At 53.2% G+C, this 23609-nt stretch overlaps 6 protein-coding genes across 6 annotated transcripts; 3 read left to right on the top strand and 3 right to left on the bottom strand.

The window, feature by feature from the left end:
• Positions 1-219: 219 nt before the first annotated feature.
• Positions 220-5627, top strand: SPSK_02923 (eukaryotic translation initiation factor 2-alpha kinase; the record flags this gene model as incomplete). The annotated part of the gene is made up of 4 exons (XM_016729771.1): positions 220-2787; positions 2849-3193; positions 3255-4700; positions 4773-5627. The coding sequence occupies 4 exons, from the start codon at positions 220-222 to the stop codon at positions 5625-5627; spliced, it is 5214 nt and encodes a 1737-aa protein (XP_016584867.1).
• Positions 5628-5998: 371 nt separating this feature from the next.
• SPSK_03645 (large subunit ribosomal protein L22e) lies at positions 5999-6610 on the bottom strand (the record flags this gene model as incomplete). The annotated part of the gene is made up of 2 exons (XM_016730480.1): positions 5999-6358; positions 6596-6610. 2 exons carry the CDS (start codon positions 6608-6610, stop codon positions 5999-6001), a joined length of 375 nt encoding a protein of 124 aa, XP_016584868.1.
• Positions 6611-8483: 1873 nt separating this feature from the next.
• On the top strand, positions 8484-8738 carry SPSK_10959 (uncharacterized protein; the record flags this gene model as incomplete). Its single annotated transcript, XM_016737180.1, has 2 exons — positions 8484-8607; positions 8689-8738. 2 exons carry the CDS (start codon positions 8484-8486, stop codon positions 8736-8738), a joined length of 174 nt encoding a protein of 57 aa, XP_016584869.1.
• Positions 8739-9710: 972 nt separating this feature from the next.
• SPSK_03308 (GTP-binding protein) lies at positions 9711-11254 on the bottom strand (the record flags this gene model as incomplete). The annotated part of the gene is made up of 3 exons (XM_016730146.1): positions 9711-11019; positions 11082-11091; positions 11161-11254. 3 exons carry the CDS (start codon positions 11252-11254, stop codon positions 9711-9713), a joined length of 1413 nt encoding a protein of 470 aa, XP_016584870.1.
• Positions 11255-12002: 748 nt separating this feature from the next.
• SPSK_03272 (SET domain protein) lies at positions 12003-13635 on the top strand (the record flags this gene model as incomplete). The annotated part of the gene is made up of 2 exons (XM_016730112.1): positions 12003-12458; positions 12517-13635. The coding sequence occupies 2 exons, from the start codon at positions 12003-12005 to the stop codon at positions 13633-13635; spliced, it is 1575 nt and encodes a 524-aa protein (XP_016584871.1).
• Positions 13636-19540: 5905 nt separating this feature from the next.
• Positions 19541-20104, bottom strand: SPSK_10535 (uncharacterized protein; the record flags this gene model as incomplete). The annotated part of the gene is made up of 1 exon (XM_016736911.1): positions 19541-20104. One exon carries the CDS (start codon positions 20102-20104, stop codon positions 19541-19543), a length of 564 nt encoding a protein of 187 aa, XP_016584872.1.
• Positions 20105-23609: the final 3505 nt, after the last annotated feature.

Consider the following 23609-nt stretch of genomic DNA (forward strand, 5'->3'; position numbering starts at 1 on the left):
GCCATTCGTTCTTGACTCATCTTTGTCTGAACATCGCCAAAAACAAGGCACGAGACGTCAAGTCACGATCTGGCCCCTTTTATTACCACATACAGCCACTCCTTACTTACCATACACCTAGAAATCCTGCAGCCAATTGCCAATATGGGCCTCTCCGAGTAATTCTCTGCAGCCTTCGCAGGCTGTGAGACTACGCTCGAGACCAAAGACCACATCACGATGGCCGGCAAAAAGCCCTTGAAACCAAACAACAAGAAAGACGACTCGACCAGCTTCCCGGGGCCGAAGCAGCACAATGCAGCGAACAAGGGCCCTAGAGACGGCGGCCCACCCCAGAACCAGCCGGGCGATGCGAAGACCCAGTACGAGGAGCGCCAGCAAGACGAGGTGACCGTCCTGGAGGCCATTTATGGCGACGATTTCGTGCAGCACAAGGCGGCGCATAGTGCATGGAAGAAGTCCGAGCCGTCCTTTGACATCCGTATCAAGGCCAGTCTGGACGAGGACTTTGCCGTGACACTGGGCGTGGTGCTGACGGCATCGTACCCCAAATCTGTGCCGCTCCTGACCATCAAAGACCATGACGGCCTGCGTGAGTCGACGCTCTTCAAGGTGCAAAAGGTCATGGAGGCGCGGGCCAAGGAGTGCGCCGCCGAGGACAGGGAGATGATCGACTATCTGGTCGAGGGCATCCGCGAGGTTATCGAGGACGCCGCCATTGCCAAGGAGCAGGGCCTGGACCTACCGTCGCTGGAGGAAGAGCGCGCAGCACACGAAGCGTCGCAGGCGCAGGCGGCCAAGGACGAGAAAGAAGAGAAAGAACGAAAGCGGCAAGAGGAGACGCGCGAAGAAGAGCGTGCTCTGGGCGCCCTTGTCGAGAAGGAGCGCGAGCGGCAGCGCACCAAGGCGAAGGAGATGCGCAAGAAGAACCGTGCCCAGAACGGCGCGAATGTGTCGCCCGACCGCGGCACCGGATTGAACGAGCCCGACACCATGGTCTTTGATGAGCCGTGCGACCTGACGGACACGGCCGGAAATTCCATCTACTTCCGCACGGTCACGGGCAAATTCCTCCTGCACACGGGCCCCATCTCCAAGATTTACGTCGTGCGGCCCGTACTGCGCAGCGACCAGGAGCCCCGGAGCCTTGCCCTGAAACAGACGGAGTTGCAGCCAGGTGCAAAGGACTCTGTGCAAGCCATCAAGCAGATCCAGTCCCTCGAGACGCAGCTCAAGTCGCTCAAGAAACTCCGGCGCCAGAAGGTGCACCGAAACATCCTCGACGTCATCGACTTCCGCATTGATCGCGCATCGACGGTCGAAGGAGAAAACGGTTCAGGGGCGGCATCACCATCGAAGCCATTGTCGCAAGCATCGTCCCATCTTTCCCCGCCCCCCAAGGCGTCTCGTACCTCGGGCGTGCCACAGGGTCAGCAGCTCCAGACGTCGTCTTCGGTGGCTCAGGAACAGACGACGTGGACGATCAGTGTTCTCACGCTGCTGGCGGACAAGGGATCACTCGAGGATGTTCTTGAGTTGGCTGGTCACCTCGACGTGAACAAAGTGCGGGCCTGGACACGCGATCTGCTTGACGCCCTCGACTACCTCCACAGCCATGGCATGCTGCACGAGGACATCCACCCTAGCAACATCTTGCTCGTCCGTGGTGCCGGTGGCGACATTGTGCCCAAGCTTGCCGATGCTTCTTATCAGCGACTAATGCACAACGTATACTCGCGGACAGGACCTACTATGACATCGATGCGAACGGCCCGGTCGGCGTACTGGCTGCCACCGGAAATCGCAGGCGCGTCCCGCCCCCAATACACCCAAAAGACAGATGTGTGGGACTTTGGTGTCGTCTTTTTGCAAATGATCTTCGGCCTGGACGTGCCCCAGAAATATCATTCGCCGCGCGACATGATCGAATCGCATAATTTATCAGACGCGCTCGGAGAGCTGGTGTCCAAACTCTTTATGCCTGATCCAAAAAAGCGGCCCCGCGCCTTTGATCTGGGCTCCAGTGAGTTCCTAGCCACGGATGCGCCCATCTTGGCCGACGATGGCTTTTCGATGGACGGGCCCATGATGTCTATTCCACAGAGCCTACCTCAGCGTACCCGCCACGATTCCATGACACGCGGCCCTGCAGCGTCGCGGTACCGCGAGGACTTCATCGAGGAGGGCCGCCTCGGCAAGGGTGGCTTTGGTGAGGTGGTCAAGGCGCGAAAGAAGCTCGACGGACAGATCTATGCCATCAAGAAGATTACCATCTCGCAAAGCCGGCAGGACAGTCTCACGGTGACCGATATTCTCAAAGAAGTTCGGCTCCTATCACAACTCAGCCATCCGGCGGTCGTTCGTTACTACAACGCCTGGCTAGAAGAGGTCTACGACTTTGGAGGGTCAGAAGGCGATGCAGCAACGTCAACGGGCGGCTACAGCTCGCAGAAAGTAGACGACTTTGACGATGACGACGTCAATATTGAATTCACCAAGAGCGGTGGCCTTGACTTTATGTCGTCCGGCGGCTACCCCAACATTGCCTTCGAGTCGGACTCGGATGACGACAGCGATGACGATGAAGATGGCGGGGAAAACGATGGCGACAGTGATGATAGCGACAATGGCAGTGACGCTGCGTACTCTAGCTCTGACGAGGACTCGAAGGCCACTGAGACAAACAACGGGCGCCTCGGTATCACTGGCTGGAAGCGGCAGCGCCGTGGCAGCCAACGACCCGGTCGTACCATCATGTACATATCCATGGAGTACTGCGAAAAGCGGGTATGTCGCCAACACATCCTCATCGACTTTCCATGTGGCCATCCTCTACTGACATTTATAGTCTCTTCGCGATTTGATTGCAAGGAACCTGTCCAAGGACATGCAAGAGGTCTGGCGCCTCTTCCGCCAGCTGCTCGAGGGCCTAGCACACATCCACGGGCTTGGCATTGTGCATCGTGACCTCAAGCCAGAGAACATCTTCATCGGCGCCGGTGTCGACGGCGTGAATAGCGTCAAGATTGGTGACTTTGGTCTAGCTACTACGGGCCAGCTTGGCGGAAATGACCGCGTCCATGCTTCCAGCAACATCGATGCCACCGACGAGACGAGAAGTATCGGTACGGCTGTCTATGTGGCGCCCGAGGTTCGGTCAGGAGGTAGTGGCTCCTATACTTCAAAGGTCGATGTAGGTGGCGCCCTCTTCCCCGTGCACCACTGAGTTGTTTCACGTACTAACTTGTGTGTAGATGTACTCGCTTGGTGTCATTTTCTTCGAGATGTGCTATCCTCCCATGATTGGCATGCAACGGGCCGATGTGCTCGGCAAGCTACGCGGTTCGCCGCCCGTCCTGCCGTCCGATTTCAAGCCCAAGGACAAGTCGCAGGTTGACATCATCCAGTCCCTCCTCACGCACAACCCCAAGGACCGCCCATCGGGGGCCGAGCTTCTCAAGAGCGGCAAACTACCGGTGCAGATGGAGAGCGAGACAATCCGGCACGCACTGTCCGAGCTCTCTGACCCGTCGTCCCCGTACTACCAAAAGATGCTGTCGATGCTTTTTGCACGTCCCGTCGAGCAGGCCAAAGACTACGCCTGGGATATGTCGTCCATGCAGACGCAGGCGCCACCGAGCTCCCAAGACCTGATGCGCCAGCACATTGTCAAAGAGGTTCTGATCTCTGTGTTCCGACGCCATGGTGCCGTTGAAGCCACACGCAGCTCGCTATATCCTCGTTCCTCTTTGTACGGAGGAGCAAATGTCGTGCAGCTTCTCGACCACAACGGCAATCTGTTGCAATTGCCGTTTGACTTAACAATGGGCAACGCCCGTGCGCTGGCCCGCTGTTCCTCGGGCAGCAACGTGGTGGGCAAGTCCTACACATTCGGGAGCATCTTCCGCGACCGTCCGGGTGGCGGCCAGCCGAGCATGTTTGGCGAGGTGGACTTTGACCTTATCACGACCCACACACTCGATCTCGCCTTGCGAGAGGCCGAGGTGATTAAAGTGATTGACGAAATTACAGCAGCGTTCCCTACCGTGCGCGCCAACCCACTTTGCTTCCAGCTCGGTCACTCCGACCTGTTGCAGGTCATTTTTGACTTCTGTGGCGTCGAAAAGTCTGCCCGCCGCGCGGCTGCCGACGTTCTCAGTCGGCTCAACATTCACAACGTGACGTGGCAGAAACTGCGCAGTGAGCTGCGCTCGCCACTGGTCGGTGCATCGACAACAAGCATCGACGAGCTCCAAAAGTTTGACTTCCGCGACACCCCGAGCAAAACCTACGCCAAGCTCAAGGCGCTCTTCGAAGGCACCGACGCCTACCAACGCGCCTCGTCGACCCTGGCCCACCTCCGCGAGGTGTACGAGTACTGCAAGCGCATGGGTGTAACGTCCAAGATTTACGTGTGCCCGCTCAACACATGGAACGAGGCGTTTTTCTCGGGCGGCGTCATGTTCTCATGCCTGCTGGACAAGAAAGTCAAGGACGTGTTTGCTGCGGGTGGCCGCTACGATGGTCTCATCAAGGAGTACCGGCCCCGTTTTGGGTCCAACCTGCCCGACGAGCGCCACGCCGTGGGCTTCAGTCTGAACTGGGAGAAGCTGGCGCCGCCGCCGCCGCGGTCCAGTGGCAAGGCATTTTTAAAGAAGGCGGCCGAGGAAGAGACGCTGGGTGCATTTTCGGTTAAGCGGGTGAGTATCTTCAAGGCCACCAACCCATTTTTATTTTTTATTTGAGACATGGTATGGTGCTGACAGGAATAGTGCGACATTCTTGTGGCTAGTTTCGATCCGACCATTCTCCGTTCCGTTGGTGTGGAACTGCTTCGCACACTGTGGGCACACGACATCAGCGCCGAGCTGGCCGGTGATGCCCGGTCCACAGAAGAGCTTGTTCTCAAGAACCGGGACGAGGGCCATGCGTGGATCATCATCGTCAAGCCGGAAGGCATTGTCAAGATCAAGACGATGCCCTCTGCGGGCGCAGGATCAGGCGCAAGCGGCGGGTCGAGTGCGGCCGCCCTTCACAGAAGCTATGCCGCACCCGACGTCGAGCTGCCCTTCTCGCAGGTAGTCAGCTGGCTGCGCAGCGAGATGCGCGAGCGCGACTCCACACGCACCGGCGCCGTCAAAGTAGCAGCAGCGGCTGCCGCGGCCGCGGCCGTGGCCTCATCGTCCCTCGAGTCGTCGTCGGTCGGTGGCAGTCATCACACCGGTGCGGGTGACCGTGCTGGCGGAGCCGAGGGCCAGCAGCAGGAAGTGCGCGTCCTCGTGGGCCAGACCAAGAGCAAAAAGTTCAACCGCCAGGTTGTCGTCGAGCAGGCACAAGTCAGCGCGGCGCGGCTCGTGCGATCCTTCTTGTCGGGCCCCATTGCCGCCGTCGAGACGACCGACCAGGTGCTCGACCTGATTCGCGGCACGGCACTCTCAGACCCGGACAGCTGGCGGCGCGTGGAGCAGAGCGTCAGTTCGGTCGAAAAGAAGTACACGCGAGACATCCAGGACATGCTACTGCGGTGGCGGACCGAGTACGAAGGCAGCAACAGCAGTCGGTCGCGGAATGCGTTCGTGTACAATTTTCGCACGGGGACGTGCATCTACTACGATCTTGGAGCCTAGGTCTGTTGGTTGTGTCGCTGTTGACTAGTTTGAAATCTCCTCTTCACGCTTACAAATTTCCCATTGAAATCACATCCATATGTCACATATGTCACACATGCAATTTGCAAACAATATTGGGGCCCAAATGACAGCTTTTATTCCATTATTTGCCGGCTTTTGTGGTTTTCTAAATGTTTTTGGAGGATACGGACATGCATGGCTAAGTAGCCTTGTCATGAGTCCGATAGTACAGGCACAGGGAAACGAGCGACGACACGGATGCCATCCTCTCGCTCTTACTGGTCTGCACGCCTTCCAAGTTTTGTTCCTTTTTTTGTCTATTTGTCGCTGCTTTCCCTCTAGCCGCCTTGCAGAAGAAGAGCAACAGTTTACTCGTCATCCTCAGCGTCGTCGTCGTTGACAACGTTGAAGAACTTGAGCTCGTAGACGCCCTTGGAGGTCGACACGACGCGCAGCCAGTCGCGCAGCTGCATCTTCTTGAGGAACTTCTTGGTCAGGTACTTGAGGTAGCGGCCCGACAGGTCGTTGTGGGCAACAATCTCGATCTTGCCGTCGCCGGACTGCGAGATGGCAATGGTCTCGCCCAGGTTGCCGACGCGGCCGTCGACCTTGATGCGGTCGGTAAGGTACTTCTCGAACGCGGCGACATCGAAGATCTTGTCGCTGGCGGGCTGCGAGGCGTTGATGACGAACTTCTTGGTCGTCTTGGCGGCCTTGCCGGACTTCTTCTACAAACGGGGGAAAAAAACAAAACTTTAGCCTGCTGCATTGATTTTGGACGAGGGGTGTACAGGATGTAAAGAGATGCCCACAAAAACAGCAAAGCGGTTCGTTTTGTCTTTCAAAGGGACAAGGGCAAGGGCAGAGGGACGAGGCCGCGACGGCGATGCTTTTGTTCTACCACAAAAAGCATCGCCATCGTTCGTCTCGCATCGTCGAGGTCTTCATCGCGGGAATATACGTACGTTCTGAGGAGCCATTGTATAGACTGGGGAAGGTAAGGAAACTTTGGGTGATGTATAGAAAAGCGACGGTGGACGCAAAGAAGTCGAATCCTGCGTGCTGTCAGGGAAGAATGATGTGGTGGTTGACGAGAAAAGTGGTAGTTCTGTGCGAGATCGCGAGAACGGAACTAGGAAAGTCGAGCGAGAAGAGACGAAATTGCCCCACTTTTTCGCAGGAAGGACTGAAAAAATTCAGTGTTATCGATAAGTAAAGTTAGGGCTTGTTTTTTCTGAAAGTCACGTGAATGTGCTCTGCGTGTAATGCAATTATCCACACGCGCTAGTCTACTACCGGGCTGTCTGCGTTATTCTCGCTAGGCTCCAAAGACTTGGCCTTGTTGGTGAGCCACATCAGCATCACCTATTTTTACCAACCCTGCCACAATTCTGGTAACAGTGACAGCGAGCTACAGGCAACCAAGGAAAGGTAGCCCTGATTCTATTTTGAGCGTATCAAGACAGTCATCTAAAATTACCGTTGCCAAATGGCAAGGAATGGACGAAAAGCCTGCTGAGGAAAACGTAAAGAGGTGGCTTGTGCTGCAATGCGCCACGATTCTCAAACAGATTCTGCAAAGGAAAGAGCTATCGATCGCTTATCCCGATCTGTCATGTCATGGGCCGTTACGGAGACGTGATTGCATCATATTTTTTAAGGAAGCAGGGAAGGCGCGAAACAGGGGGGAACTGCCGTAGGTCTCCTGTTTCCCGTTGTGGACGCCATCGCTCAGATTAGCGCCGTGGTAGTGACGTAATTCCTGCACTTTCATTTCGTCCAGTGGATCTGGACCATGCAAAGTAAAAAGGTTTTTCGACAGAGAAGCACGGCACAAACGTTGGACCAGTCCTATCAAGCCTGTAGAGTATTTTGTATCATGGAGATTATGCTCTATAAGTTTTGCTTTTGGCAAATCTGGCTCGAGGAGAGGAAGAATACAAGATGGAAAATAGAAAGGCGGACCGTCAAGCTCTGTCAGCTACTCCCTCCGGAGCTCTCACTAAGCTCCACTAACCGCCGGGGCACTATTGATGTGTTGTACCTGCCATCGCGGCCGCCGTTTCAAATGCATGTTTTGTTACTGATTGCTCCTTCCTTTGGTTACTGCGACGTTATCTGGTCACTTGAACAAAAACGCAAGACGCAGTGGAGTTTACGGAAGGGATTGAATACGTAAAAGCAGTGGCTGGAAAGAAAGCAGCACGAACGGCGGTGGCCACAGGACGGGGTCGTGCCATGGCAGCCAGGTTGCCAATCACGTTCATCCGTCCTTTGCACGCCCAAGCTCATTTAGTAATGCCAATGCATCGTTGATCCAAGAGACATGACACTAGTATTGCCTCATTTGAAAGATTGTATGACGCAGTACATCCCCTCCCCCCTGCCTAGAACCCACAGAACCCGCAGAACCCGCCCACCGCGGCAAGTACCATCGCCTCGCACCTGCCTGTCGACGAAGGATGCGGTACGTTCTTTCCTCTTTCGTCACAGAAGGCCGCAATCCCCAATGCCCGGCCATCTGGCTCCCTCCTGTGTCCTCGTCCGGTTTTCAAATGGTGTCTTTTTGCCTTCCCCCACTTGCTGTACATCACACAGCGTAGCGCCTTGTTCCTTGTGATGCGTACTCAGATAAGCTCCTCGGCGCCAATCCCATTCCGTGGCTCTTGTCACCAGTCACAAACAGATACTTAAAGGTGGCATGTCCCCTCGTCCTCGTGTCTTTGTTCCTGTCCTGTTTTTGCCCTCATCCAATTCACTTTCGCATCTTCTGTACTACAGACCTCCAATCATCTTCCTCTCAAGCAAACACTTCAAGACACATCTCGAGATACTCTCTCACCAACCACCACAATGCCTTTCACCACCTCCGACATCTGCAAGATCATCCTTGCCATCATCCTGCCACCTCTGGGTGTCTTCCTTGAGCGTGGTTGCGGTGCCGACCTGCTCATTAACATCCTGCTGACCATCCTGGGTATGTTCATGTTCTCGCCTCCAGCTATCTCGATGCGCCATCGTATTGTAAAAAGCGACCCACAGCTAATACTCTTTTTAGGTTACATTCCCGGCATCCTCCACGCCCTGTACATCATTCTGAAATATTAGGCCGAAAATGGAGTAGAATGAGGGAGGCCGTTGCGGAAGACGACAAGCCAAACAAAAGCAGCAGTCGGTCGATAAGCCCAGCGTGGGTCGCCCGCGATTTGGCGCAATTCCGTTGATGACGACAACGAAAACAAAAGCCCCGTTCGCGCCTTAGACCGCCCTCTTGCGGTAAAAGCAACGCAGCCTGTGCCAACCATGGTCCACAGGGCAATGTCTGGCTTGGCGCCTTGGCATCAGCAGACGCAACCAAAACAGCACCTTCGCCATCTCCGGAATCTCATCTCCCGCCCAACGATCCCTTATTGTTGTCGAACAGATGGAATCTCAAATCAGATCGCCTGGCATCTTTCGTGAAGATGTCCGAGCAATGTTGATTACAGTAAATTTGTCGACAATTGCTTTCTACGATTTCTTGGGATTTGCATTGCCTTTTTGTCTCGGCTTTCTTAATTATTTTTCATTTTTGTTTTGATATTTCGATCAGCATGGGGTTTTGTTCCCTTACTTAATTCGCTGTCGGCTCGCGTCGACGCAAAAGACAATGAAATCTTGATACCCTTCCTTCATTATTATATCTTTTGCTATTTGGTGAAAAATACCGTTGACATAACGTTCAGTGATGTTGGCAGGCCGTTGTGTTCTGGCACCCTTTGGACCAGATATCTGCGTCGACCAAAGCTTCCACATCTACCGGACTGCCTCCGGGCCGCCGCAACGGTAGTTTTCTGGTCCGTTGATCGGACAGGCCAATCCACCAGCGCATATGATATGGAAGCTGCCCGCCCAATAGGACGTCGTGCTTTCACCACAACTTTGGGCTCGGACTCGTATGCTTGGGTATTCCTGTCCAAACTCCTAGTCTACATGCCGGCGAAGGTCGATCTGCAGTACATTGATTGCAATTGCGTTTGCACTCTCAGACACCCTGGTCTGTCGCGGCATGCCCTTTAAATCACCGGCGTGTCTCTCCTTTTAAAGCTGACGTGCCGTCGTTACGTGCGGCCAACCTTGAAGCATAAGATCTGCAGCAGCGTTAGCCTTTGCTATTGACAACGTGCATCTCAAAATGCGGACGTAAATACTCACATCGTTCTTGCCGACATCCACGGTGTCATCTTCAGCCACGCGTGTGCCTGCAGCACCCTCAACGTAGGCTATTGGTGCATCACCCATGCACTTGCGCGCCACTTCCGCCACGGTACTGCCCTTCTTGACCAGAACACAGTCTCGGAAGAGCGGTTTTGCCGCCTCTGCGGCCGATAGTGGTGGCGGGCCACCCATTGTCGGATCTGCTGACCCGGCGGCGGCGGCAGCGCTGGCCTGTGCCATAGTAAGTGCGGCAATGCTGCGCACCGGGAACACGGGAATCAGGTTCAGCACGTCAGCCGCCCGCGAGAGGGCCTGCACGACGCCCGTCGAGCCGAAACGGTAGATGACCATATCACGCAGATTGTTGATGCGCCGCAAGTTCTTTTCATCCATCTCCTTGAGGTGGCCGCCCTCCGGGTCGCCGTCGGCAATCAGGTCCTCGCGCGTATCGACAAACTCGCCGCCCTCGGTGTACTTTAGGTACCCTTGCTTGGCCAGTTTGCGCAAGAAGATTTCGGACACAGCGGAGCACAGCACGATCTTGTCAGACTCGTTCTGCATCATCTTGGTGATCTTGGCAATGTTGCGGTCCGAATCCGGGTGGTCGATCTTGTTGAGCGCAATGACGGTCGGGAACTTGTCGTCCGTGAACGCGTTGACCACGCGGTCCAGCAGCGCATCGTCCCACGCCTCCAGCGGCTCCTTGAGCGCCAGCCGGTCCAGCGTCCGCGCCATCAGCTTGGCCGTGCTGCCGTACCCGGACATTTGGTTCTGCATCGTCTCGACAGCCGTTTGTTTTGCGGCAATGTGCCGCCGCCGGATAGCCGGCCATCGCTCCACCAGGTTGCCTTTGATCCACTGCACGATCTCGGACCGCAGCCATGCAATGTCGACGGACGGGTCGTAGCCCCGTGTGTTCTTGCCCTCGGCGTCCGTAGTACCGCTGGCGTCGACGACATGGATCAGCGCGTCGGCGTGGCGTAGGTCGTCGAGGAATTTGTTGCCGAGACCCTTGCCCTGATGGGCGCCGGGGACAAGTCCTGCCACGTCGAGCAGCTCAATCGGCACGGACCGGCGACCATTGGTGCAGGCGCCGTAGTTGGGTTTGCAGCGCTCTGTGACGCCGTAGCGGGCACAGGCACAGTCGACCTGGAGGTAGCCGACCGCTCGTTGGGGGTCGATGGTCGTAAAGCTGCAGCGTATGGTTAGGATGGGGTGGCGGCGCCCGTCGGGAGTGTTTGTAGGAGTACATACGGGAAATTTCCTGTCAGAGAGTGTCTATCAGCCCCATGTCCCAAGCAGCTCAGAGGTTTAACCCGCTAGGATCACTCACCAACTTTGGACGTGGCATCTGTTAACGAATTGAGCATGCTCGATTTGCCGGCACTCGGTTTGCCGACCAGCCCAATGAGCGGGTCGCGAGGCATGATGGGCAGCGAGACTAGTGGAATGCGGCCCTAGACGTCGTTAAAGCCCCTCTGGGTCGGTCCGGATGTGGCGCGGCGAGCGAGACACTCTGTAAAGGCAGCCTCGTCGCGATGTCGCATGTCTCTTGAATTTTGCTCGGGATTTTCCTGGTGCGGGATGCGCCGGCGCCCTTGCATTGACCAGTTCTCGACTGGCAGTGGCTTTGAAAGCCACTGCAGTGGGCTGCCCCGCTAGAAAATTTTAGTTTAGGCTTTTCTTTCTCGCTAGTACGATTTGTATGTTTTGCGCTCCGTACGGTGCCCCGCCATTTAGGAAGGCGACTGGCGCATTGAGGCTGGTGGAATATCAGCCAATCCAGTGGCTGTATTTGACGACAAGAACGTATTTAGTGACAGGTGATGGCCAGTCGCAAGTCAAACCTGGAAGGAGAAATGAACAGCTCCTTCCTTCCCCAAGCCAGCGCATCTTAATTGCATACTAATTAAAAACAAAACGCACTTGGTCACGCTCAATAGCAATACCTGGGCAGGAACGATAAGAAAATACCGAGCCAGTCCCGCAACCTTGCTCCAGGCTGCTCCTTCCTAGCCACGGACTCCATCTACCGAAAAGCTCTTGCCCTGTTTCTGTTGTGCCCCTAAATCTTGACTTTATCCTTTCTTCCCTTTCCCTCCGTTATCTTTCTTATTTATTGCTCTTCTTTTCTTCTTCTTTTTCATTTATTTATTCACTATCATTTTCTGCGTAATGGCCCATGCGCAGCTGCCCATCACGTCACTTCCGCTCTGGGAGACACTGAACAACGTCACCTTCACAAACACCCGCATCACCGCTATCCCCGGTAAAGGCTTTGGACTAGTTTCAATTGGCTCCGAATCGAGTTCTCAGACGGATGGCAATGGCAAGCCCTTGATTTCCGTTCCACACGGCCTCGTGCTCCATGTTGAGGCAGTCGAAGAATACGCGAAACAGGACCGGAACTTTCGATTGCTCCTCGATGCCGTCGGTCACCAAACAGCCCGTGGCGATATACTCCTCTTTCTGTTGGTGCAGCTCGTGCTGGGCTTACGACAGCCCGACGAGGACCTGGCTTCCTTGCCCACACCATGGACGGAGTATGTTCGGTTCTTGCCCGCAGACGTGCCGTTGCCGACCCTGTGGACAGATGCAGAACGCCTGCTGCTCCAGGGTACCTCGCTCGAGGTAGGTGAATGACTGCTGTTTTCTTGCCAAGATTTCACGTCACTCTAATTATATATAGTCTGCGGTTGGGGCAAAGCTCATAGCCCTGGAGGCCGAGTTTGATCAACTGCGCGAGCACTCGTCAGACATCCCGTTTTGGCAGGCTGCGTTCTGGGACCGCACGTCTGGACCAGAGCTCCGCCACTGGTTTCTGGTTGACGCCTGGTACCGCTCACGCTGCCTTGACCTCCCGCGGTATGGTCCGTCCATGGTGCCATGCATCGACATGGTCAACCACAGCGACAAGCCAAACGCCTACTACGAGGAAGCCTCAACCACACCAGTAGCCAGCGACGACGTTGGCGTGGTTCTCTTGGTGAGGCCACAGCAAACGATTTCTGCGTCTGACGAGATCACTATCAGCTACTGCGGCAGTAAAGAAGATGATGCCGGGGCAGGTTCTGGTGATGGCAACAGCGGCCTCAAACCTGCATCCGAGATGCTTTTCAGCTACGGTTTCATCGATCCCGCGTCGACTCGGCACAGCCTCGTCCTTCCGTTCCAACCGTTTCCGGATGATCCTCTGGCAAAGGCAAAGCTTCACGTATTCGGTGCGCCGGTACCACGACTGGAGATCGAATGTCTGGGCGTGGACGATGAAGATGATAGTGACGACAACAACGAAGCTGAAGGGAACATAAATCCATCGGGAAAGGTTCGCTGGACGTGTCCGTTTGTCCATCTGATGTGTGTCAACGAAGAGGACGGCATCGACTTTCGCTTGCGCCAGGAAACAGATGGATCGACACAGCTGCGCATGTTCTGGCAGGATGAGGATATCACAGACAGGGCACGCGATTTTGAAATGTTTTCGAGTCAACACACGATGGCGCCCATCTTCCGTTTACGTGTCGTAACGGTTCTGCAGGAGGTTATCGAATCGCATTTGGAGCGCATGCAGGCAGTCGGAGCTGAAAAGGACGACCACTGTGGCAGCGGCGACGACGACAACGATGACGACGACAACGCTGCGCATAATGACGCCGACATGGAGGACGAGAGCTCTAGTCTCGACGACGACATTCGCAGTGTTGTAGCCAAGCAGGCCGCACTTTTGCGAGACATCGAATCACGGATCCTCAGCGCAGCCTTAGAAGCATTGGAAGCAGAGGTGAGTTTCAAGCCGACAAGCGAATAATGGACGATTGACTTCCCCGTGCTCTTCCCCTGTGACTGAAAAGGTCATCACTACAATGAAGGTACAGCCATCATCAACATAACCACCGGTGTCTCCCTTCGTCACTTGGGGCGGAAGCTGGCAGTTTGATGTGCTACCTCTGTTCAGCTCGTGTACCAGTCGTACATTTTCGGGTTTATTGAATCGTTCCTCGCTTGCTGCCGCCACTTTTTCTTCCCCTGGTTGGCCCCAGATGGTCCCAGATTTCTGATCCTATTTCTCTTGAATTTGTTCCCCCGCATCCACTATCCCCACAATCTTCACATTCTCATTTTTGTGAAGCCCACAAGGCGCGTCACGCCGTTCTGGCCACTCCGAGCTGTTTTTTCGCCTCTGCTGCCCGTCGCCCCATTACCCCATACAGATGCATGGAGATGCTTATGGAGTCGGGACCTACGGTGTTAGCTGGAGGCCAACTGGTCTCTCTCTGCCAGTCTTGCTTGAGAAATGCTCAGGGCTCGATACAAAATATGGTTCAATCTCTTTCATTTCAAGTACTGTCGTGCGCCACTGCCCTACTGAAACTCGCACACAACCTCTCTCGAGACTACTATGAAGTACGAGATATCACAGTGCGATCCATGGCCATTCTCCAGGTCACTTCAAGTCTACCCCACGCCCAAAAGAACCCCCGTTATGAGCCCCGTTTAAACGCTGAACTTGGTCATTCGCCGACAGTATGGGCTCCGCTCGGACTGGCGTTTTGCTAGGGCCACAAACGAAAACGTGAACAAAAGATGACACTACGGCACGCGACGTTGTGGGAAACTGTCAAGAAAGCGCAGGGAATTCTCGGGTCCCAAGTAGGAGCCGTGCCTAGTACTCCGTACATGCAGTGTACTGGGGCTGCACCAGAGAGAACCTAGGTATTGAGTCTAACGTGGAATTTGCAACCCTTAACTGCTACCGAAATAACGAGTGTTCGGGAGCACACGGGGCGAGACAGAGAACGAACAATCATACGATACAAGTGGTCCGTTTCATGGTAGCCCTGTCAGCGTTCCAAATGAAATTGTCAACAAGGGGACCCATTTGAAGATTTGCTTTCAGTCGCTTTTTTCTTTGGTACTAATTCTTGCTGACACCTCAATCCTTCCATGCAGAGGTCGGATCTTCTCACGAATGCTACAGTAGTAGCATATCTCGGGTCGATGGAAGTTGCCCAAAACGACCTAGTCGATGGCCAGGCACCCAATCAGGAACAAGTCGATGAGCTTATGCACCAAGGCGATGATGACGATTTTAGCTGAGAATGCCAGCCAAAACACTTGTGTTCTTTGACAAATCACCGGCCGCAAGTACGAGTGTGATGTTCTGTTGTTATGCTGTTCTGGTGTTCTGGCTGTCTGGTACGAAGTTTAAAGTACGACGCATGTGCTTCGACAATGTGATTCATCTCTTCCACAACCCTAGTGCCTCACGAAAAGTTTGAATATGTTACCTCTTTGTCTACTTCTCCGTGTTTCCAAACGGTCACGGTATTTTCCGTCTTTGTCCACTTCGTTGCGGAGCCCACATCCCTCGCTGGGCTCAAATAAAGCAAATACGAACTTTGGCGAGAAGCATGTGGGTGATGGGTGGCGAGCATCATCAAAACAAAAGGCAAATGGTCAACAACTACTGCTAGGGCGGAGCATGGACTAGAAATGCCCAAATCCAACCGGAGATATTCACAAGTGACAATGAAATGAAAACCATTGGCACGCACAGCGCATTGCTTGGCCCGCCGTTTACGACTACCATAAACAAGCAAACAAGCCAGAAATGCGCACAAGCTAGACGCACGACTCGATTTTTCAAGGACGATAAGCCTTCCCGGACCATTCCTTTCGTTTATCTTGGCCCTTTTATCTCTCCCTGCTTCTCCTTGCCTCTCCCTGGCTTTTCCTGCCTCTCCCGGTGCCTTCCAGCGTTTCTGCTGTGGGGCGTGAGCTGGAACTATTAGTGATGTCGCCTCACGCAAGTCACGGGCGCACGAACTTTCTACATCTTCCCCTTGCCGTCCAATGAACCATCACTCCCGGGACAGCATATGATCGCGTCTCATCATGGCCGGCCACTGTCTGGGCCCAGTTTACTGCTTCTGAGTTTCGAGAAGGAAACTGCGAGAGTTAGGACAGGTAGGATTAGTCTCGTCTCTTCTTTTCTTTTTCCATCCTCGCGGCAGTATCAGATGCTACAGTCCCCACAGGCCTGTCAGGAAGCGAGCAATGTTAAAACAACTGATCTTCACACGGCTCGGCGTAGAGTACCGTTAAGAAGCACAGAATATTAGAGGCCCGGGCCAAACATACATAAGAGACATGGAATTCTCGGCGGCTCTCTCGGCCATCGAGACAACCGGGAGTTTTGCAGAAGCGTTGGCCCCGGTTTGGACTTGTCCCTTTCCCTGTCTCTTTAGGTTTTGTGTCGGTTGGTTTCGATCAAGCCTTCTATTTATGTTGCCCCGATCTGTCCTCCCTCGACTGAAATGGGATAAAGATGTACAAATACAGAATCATTTTTTTGCTTGCTTGTCCTTATGCTTCGGGCTATGCCTTTTGGTTTCTCGCTGTCTCCGTGTCACGGATATTACCACCGAACCGCCCGCGTTACAGTAGCAGCTATAAGGCACGAGTGTGAAATTACTATGACCGTTCAGTTGTGCGGATTTTGCTAAGCACAGAAGCCGAACGAGAGGGCGCTATTGTGCCTTGCCCACGCGAAGAGGTCACAAAAATACCTCTGCAGGTCTGTAGATCTGCAGGTCTGCAGGTTTGCAATCCTGCAATCCTGCAATCCTACCCTGTTATGCCCTCCTATCGATCTCCGTCGCAGCACAGTCAAAAATAGAAGGTCATCCGCTCACTGCATCTCATTTGTCTTTCAGACAGAGGGAGGACGGGGCGCCTTTCATATGGGAATACCGCACTACCGCATTTCCTTCTGTTTGCTTTATTGTTTTCGGCCTCTTAGCCACGTGTGACATTAATATACATCCCGTCTCTCCAGTGCTACATCGTACATGCTACTGATCGGTTTCCCCTTTCTCAATTAGAGTGTCTATCCTCAGGGTGCATCCCATACAAATTACGACGGTACCAGGCCGCTCCGGGGAATCTGGGGTTTCAAAAACATACTTTCCTCTTAGTGTGGCCAGGACCATGGCCAGCCGTTCTCTTCTGCGCTCTCACTCCAGGCCATTTTGTACCTGTCCACCCAAATGTTGCAGACCCTTTTTCATCTTCATTTGACAATATGTGGCATTTGCCTTTTTTTTCACTCAAAAAAGAAACTACCTTCCGCCTCGCTGTCGCGGTACGAGCCACCAGACAAGGAATTCATAAAGTCAAACCTCGAACCTTTGCTTGGCTGGACTCTTGCGTTTCCCAACCTCCCCTGTCAGATGTAATTTTCGTTCCTGGACGCAAAAATGTCAACTCTCAGAAGCATGTGCAACACTAACGCGTGGGTGGAAATGTACGCATCTGGTACTTCCTCCGTCGAGAAGGGGGGCCTCTTCATTTAGAGGGCGGGACAAATATAGATACAAGCAGCGCCGCATAGTATATTTGTCGTACCCGCTTTTGGGTCTCATATGTGTTTTTCTGGCATTTTGCCGGCTGCTATTAGGGCCTATGTAATAGAGGTCGATTTTCCAAGGGTGCGGCACTTGCAACTCTCCTCTGCCATACTACATTGCGCTGCCAGTTCCATGAAAGTGTTGGATCTGCTCTGGCACAACCAAGTTGGCACACCTCTTTTGCCCTCCTTTCTCAACTTCATTGAAAATCGAACCGGCTGTTGTCTGTACTCTGTACTCTGCTTCTCTACACCTTGTCCTATATATGTTGTAGACAAGATGCAAGAATGCGAGATCCAAAGGTGACCAAAAATGCAAGTGGCCCGAACGGGAAACGGATGCGTCTCGTTGGTGTGACCCGTCGATGGTTTAGCACTCTGTTGTTATTACTCTTTTTTCTTTTCATTCCCCCACTCGCGCTCTTTGACCCATAACACGTTTGTTCTCGCATGCACGCGACCGGACAGACCAGGCCGATCCGTCTGCTTGCTGCCGCGGTACGGCGCTGGAAAGGTCCGCCCGCCCGTTACTTCCGCAACTGCCATTTGAAGTTTAGGGACAGGGGAAAGGCTTGAAAAGAGCTGAAAGGTGTGTCTGGATCCAGGACACCGGCGACTCTACGGAGCCGTAGCTGAAGAGCATCCACAACCCATGCCGTAGTGCCTCGTGCGGCGCGTGTCGTAGTCGCAGTCACAGTCATGCGTTACAGTCCGCCTCCGGTATCGATGTCGCCTGGAGCAGTTGACGACAAATGAGGCAAGTGTGCCTTTTTTGGTCTTTTTCCTTTGGTGAAAAAGACCCTTACGTGCGTGGTGCGGCTCCAGGACCATTGCGGATGCCAGACAGGCCACCACGTGTACCCTCAAGGACGTCGCCTCTTTCCCTCACAAGCCATTGTTTCCTTCGTTCTCTATCCGCAATAAGCCCTTCCTTGCTGTGTCGTGATCGACCAGACGCTGCCAAATACAGGGAGGGGGTGTATGGATGGAATAGATCACAACTCGGCACTGATTTTTTGCTTGTCAATTGGCAAAGAGGCACTAGGTCAAGATCCGCCTTTCAGTAAAACATGGGATTTTGCAACATCAGCATCTTAGATGGCAAGCAACAACTCAAGTGTCGAAACAAGGAATCGAAAAGGCAAAGGACAAAGGACTACCAATGGTGAACAAACTGCAAAACGAGAATTTTGTTAGCCTGACTAGACGGGGTCGATAGATGGCATCTGCTAAAGTATACTGGCTCGCCATCATCGGTTATTGTTGCCAATTTGTGATGCCAATTTACAACTTCTCATCAGAAAGTTCAGATGCTTCATAAGAGGATACCCTCGTCTGAGTGCACTCACTCGTTCCCACCTCCCTCCGCTTGGGACATCAGCCTCGCGAAAGTTGGAGAAAATGTTGGGGTCGGCTAGTGCTCCACACGGTATTGCAGTGAGTTGGCTGGGGTTTTCTATCTGCATCTCCACAGCCGGGGAACAGCCAGCCAACTGCCTTTCTTTCCTGTTGGCCGGGTCTGAGGACAAAAAGACACATCGACGCTAAACTGCCTCGCGACAGGCTCTGTTCAATGCGAAACTTGGGAGGAGGGGTTGTCTGGAATTGGGAACGGTGCAACAAGCACTAAGGTTGCGGATGCGGAACCGCAACGTGGTCGAGAATTTGGAGGAGCGCAATACCGATGGGCAGAAAAGCGGAGCGATCATGGGCTTCGAGATGGGCCCAGCCAAATCCAAATGAGCGAGACAAGATCGGTCGAAAACGGGAGGGATCACGACCGTTGCCCACCAGGGCCGTCTTGATCGACGTAGCGCCACTCATAGTCTCCGTTTTGCTCACTGACAACCCTGCTTCCGACAGGCTAAGGGCGTTTGGAATATGAGCGGACGGACAATGAAGTGCGGGGATGAGACGAGCAGGAATATGGGGAATATGTGGTGGGCGTGGTCGGCGTGATGCGAAAAGTGAAAGGGAGAAAGGGGGGCGAACAGGTGAGAGATGATGGACCGGAAGGAGTACGTCTTATGGTGTGGGCATTTCCGTTTATGGCAGTCGCGACTCTCTCGTCAAGGTGCTGCTTCCGTATTGGGTGACAAAGTGACGATACATTCGTAGTTTCCTTATGCTCTCGATCCTTTTTCCACAAAACCTGGTTGTGGGGCCTCATGTGCCTCAAACATCATGATTTCTTTGCCACCCAGGAATCGCCGTGCTGTCCCTTTTGGATGTGTCTCTGTCATGACGCGTCCCCCTGGGGTGTTTTTCGTCTTGAGCACCTTTCGATTTATGTTGTCACTGCACGTCACCCTCCTTGGTCCGCGGACATCTGCTCACGCACACTTTCTTCGATTCCTTCTGATGGCTTCTTTATGTGAAATTCGACGTCGAATAAGAATCGAAACCTTCTCCCGTTCTTCTCGGTGTGCCTGGCGCGTCGCTTAGCGGTGAGTTGCTTCCAAATCTGTGACATCGGCAGCAGTGCGACTCGCAGCCCTCCATCTGTGTTACTGCATACTACCGTACGCAGTGCTGTCTCCTTGATCTTGTCCGATTTTGGATCTATTTTTTCTTCCTGTTTAAGTGCCACTCCGGCTCCGACTTGTCGAAATGTGGGCACGAATGAGGCTACGAAATGTGTCTTTGAGCCAGGCAGACAAGCAGGTGGCAGGATAGCTAAGTCGACGCCAGACAGACGACATCCACTAGGGCTCAAGATTTTGTAGGTGGACCACGACATCTCCACGTCAAATCCGGGGCAACGGCATATGTTAGTGGAGCGGAAGTAACGCGGAGACGCCTTGTCGTCGTTAAAGAGCGGAGAGCGTTTGTTGAATTCTTTCTTTCCAACTATTTTCCCGGATTTCATGTTCTTTCATCCCAACCATGCCGCCAATTACGCTTCGGTGTGTTTGCGCGCCGGTCTGTACGCAACGTCATTTATTCAACATTTTGGTGTTGATCCTTTTGTAGCCCAGACTGTAATTTTCGTGTCGTTGAGACGACGATCCCTGGGCGGTGTGTTCGTGGAATTTCCCCGTACTTTGGTACCTCTTCCATACGATGCTCCCCAGACTCCGTACTTCCCCGTAAAATATGTCAAATCTTCACCTGGTCATGCATTAGGCCAGCACCCGCACTCTTTTCTGCTGTATCATGCCACCGACCGCCAGCAACATCCGAGAGTGACAAAGATACCTTAGAAACACATGTACCCCAGATGTCTTCTAACATGTTAAGGCACCGCCCCAACTTCGAACCCCACTTCCCATAAATGAGCATATGTTGCGAAGCCACCTGCACAAGTACTGCCATTAAAGATTGTCCAGCTTGCACTACGTTCGCTCTTTTCTCTTTTGCATTCCGTTGAATCTTCAAGTAAGGAAAATTTGTGTCCCGTAACCAGTTGTGCCACTCGTTGTCCGCGTGGTGCCAGCCTAGATTGGCAAACGGTGGCGTCCAGAGTTGGCAAACATCCTCTTTCTGGCTGTATCTTACTCTCCATATTTTTGGGCAACGCAACGGAACGCTTCGAGGTGCCGTCTTTCGCGGTCCACTCATACTCGTCGCGCATAACGCCATATTACTAGTGGAGGAATTATTCGCTGGCAAACCCTGCATTTTCGTTTCTCCATAGCTTTAGTCCGCCTGGGATATTTTTCTCCCCGCCCTGGACCGCCTCGAAGCCTTCGAACCTTTTTTTTCTGGCCTTGGTAGCCACACTATTTTGTATCCTACATTTCTTCTCTGTGTATGGCGTACTACGGCATTGTCTACCGGTCTCCAACCACCGACGCCAATGCTTGGAATTGCATTGGTGGGGTTAGTGGCGGGAGGGAATGGGGGCCTTTTGGACTGGACTCGTTTCTACGTGCGTAGAGTTGAGTCTGTCTCGTGGCCTTCTTTTTTTTTCATTTGTCCTTTTCCGCCTGTTCTCCTTCTGTGGCCTAGCATATGGGGTATCTGGATTTCTATTTACTTTTGTTACTTTTGTTTTTGTGCCAAACCAAACCACTCGAGGCTGTTTTTGATGGGTCACGATAGATGGATAAAGTGCTCGATGAGAAGAAGGCTGTAACCTCTCCCTCACAGACAGATTTACAACGGTTATGGGCCCATGCTCAGGCTCTCTCTCTCTCTCTGCTTACGAGATGTGTGCGAGTTCCCTTCTGTCATGCCAAGCATACCTTCGCTTCGCAGCCGTCAATTTACTGTTATTTCTTATTCTTCTTATTATTATTTATTATTACCGCTTTTTGTCAAATTTAAAACATATCGGGAGCATATTAGGCATACAAGCGAGTCTGCCTTCTAGAAATCCGAGATATCGCGCCGAGCAGTAGAGATGGCAATGAGAGCGGCAACGTATTGAGGCAGAACACGTTAGCTTGATCGAACAAGGAGCACACTCGCGAGGCCAAGCACTACAATGACTACTACTTGAGGGCAACAAATCAAGTGCCGTCCAAGCAAACTGAACCGATGCCATGGGATGGACTCGGTTTGGCATATTTGTGCAGTCCGTATGTAGAGGCATTCGGTCATTTGCCCCTGTCAGAGCCTCTATTTTCTTGGTCGTTATTGTCCGCACGTAACAATCACCATCCGACTTGCTTCTGTTTGTTCTCAACCTGATTTTTTTCATCCCTCAACGCCAAACGGAACGTTCGGCACCCCATAGTTTTTCACTTCTCGACCTGTTTTTCCATCGGCCTTTGTGGGAGGGAGCAAGTCCAGCTGTGATCAAGAAAACGGCGATTTTAGTACAGTAGAGCAAAAGGACCTCCCAGGGTGCCGTTCACGAATCAGTGTAAAAACTCTTCTGGACAATTCCGAGTGAAGAATGAACAACGGACATGCCCCGTATTCCATGGATCGTGATAGCAACGGACAGATAGTGGACTGCCTCACAGAAGTCCAGTGCCCCAATGTCATAAATATTTTCCCTTGTTCAGTTCAGTCAGTCTGAGCCTGAGTTTTCTCCACACACGCCCCTCCCTCGATCCGCACTCTCTCCATACCCTCCACCCTCGCTCTTTCCCCTTTTGCCTCCGCAACAACTGCTACCACCCATCTGCACGCCCCTCCTTCCTTCCCACTACTCACCAGCTAGAGTGTTATTTTCGCGTCGCCCATAGTTGTTTCTCCCTGGTGTTTCTCGTTCGTTCCCATTTTAACCTGCTGCCCATCCCACACCTTCCCTATTCACCCGGCCATACCCCCCCAATCTCACAAAACTTCCTCACAGCTTGTGTCCGCCTATCTTGGATTGCTCTTGCCTCGTATTGCCCCATTCACTTCATCGTCCTTTGCTCTTTCCTTACTCCTTTCTTCCATTTCCCCATCCTTAGTGAGTCTTGCTTGTTGGTAAATCTTCCTTTTTAATTCCCCTGCCCTCCGCATTTCTTCTTTTTCTTCTTCGTCTGTTCATCTCCGCTCTATCTTCGCCCTCGTGCCCATCCCCTGCTCCTTTCACACCGAGTTCGTTTTATAATAAACATCGCCCCTCTCGACGTTGCGCCTTGCTTCTGTTTCCTTTTGTCATCTGACATACCCCGGCCGTTAATCCTCAATACCGCTCCCCAGCCACAAACACGCATCTGCTTCTGACGTCCTGAACGTCTGAATCGTTTTCGCGATTGATATCGACACTTTTATCAACAGGTGGGCTTGTGACCGGTGCCCACTTTTTCGCCATCAGCACACCCAATTGCTCTTGTGAATGAACAGAAAGGACACTCGTGGTTCCACCCGCCCAAGAAAGCACAAGCTTCGGACAACGGACCGCGAAACTACGGAGTACAAAACCCCAGGCTATCCCCAGTAAGAAAAATAGGGCAAAAAACCGCAGGCACAAGAAAACATCCTCGACACCAGAACACGACGACACGACGCTCGGCTTATTTTACCGCAGCCCTCCCTTCCAACTGCTTTTAGGTCAACTTTGTTTGCGATCCTTATTACTGCATGCTGCTGAACGGTAGCACATCACAAGCTCAATCGCAAATGCAGATTGCTCACAGGTGACACTGCGTCACAGGCCTGGCCAACTTGCACCTTGCGGACCGCACAATTTGACGTCTATATTTTCTTGTTGGGACATTTCGCGCCAGTCAAGTCTAGCCAACAACATTTCCTCTAGGAGCGGTCTAAAATACAGGCTGCCGCCTGCTCCCTTTATGTTGGAGATAGCCTTTCGCTAGTCAGGGTCAAATCCAGATCATTCAACTCACAAACGCGACTCACCGCAAGAGTTACCGACCAGTACCGAAAGTCGTACCGGAGCGCGCCAGCCTCAACACCACGCTCTCGCTCAACCTCCGCTGCTTGCTATTTGTTAGCAAGGCAGGACTCTGCTGGTCTTGATCCAGTTA

This window comes from Sporothrix schenckii (genome assembly GCF_000961545.1).
Source record: "Sporothrix schenckii 1099-18 chromosome Unknown Cont47, whole genome shotgun sequence".
NCBI lineage: Eukaryota > Fungi > Ascomycota > Sordariomycetes > Ophiostomatales > Ophiostomataceae > Sporothrix > Sporothrix schenckii.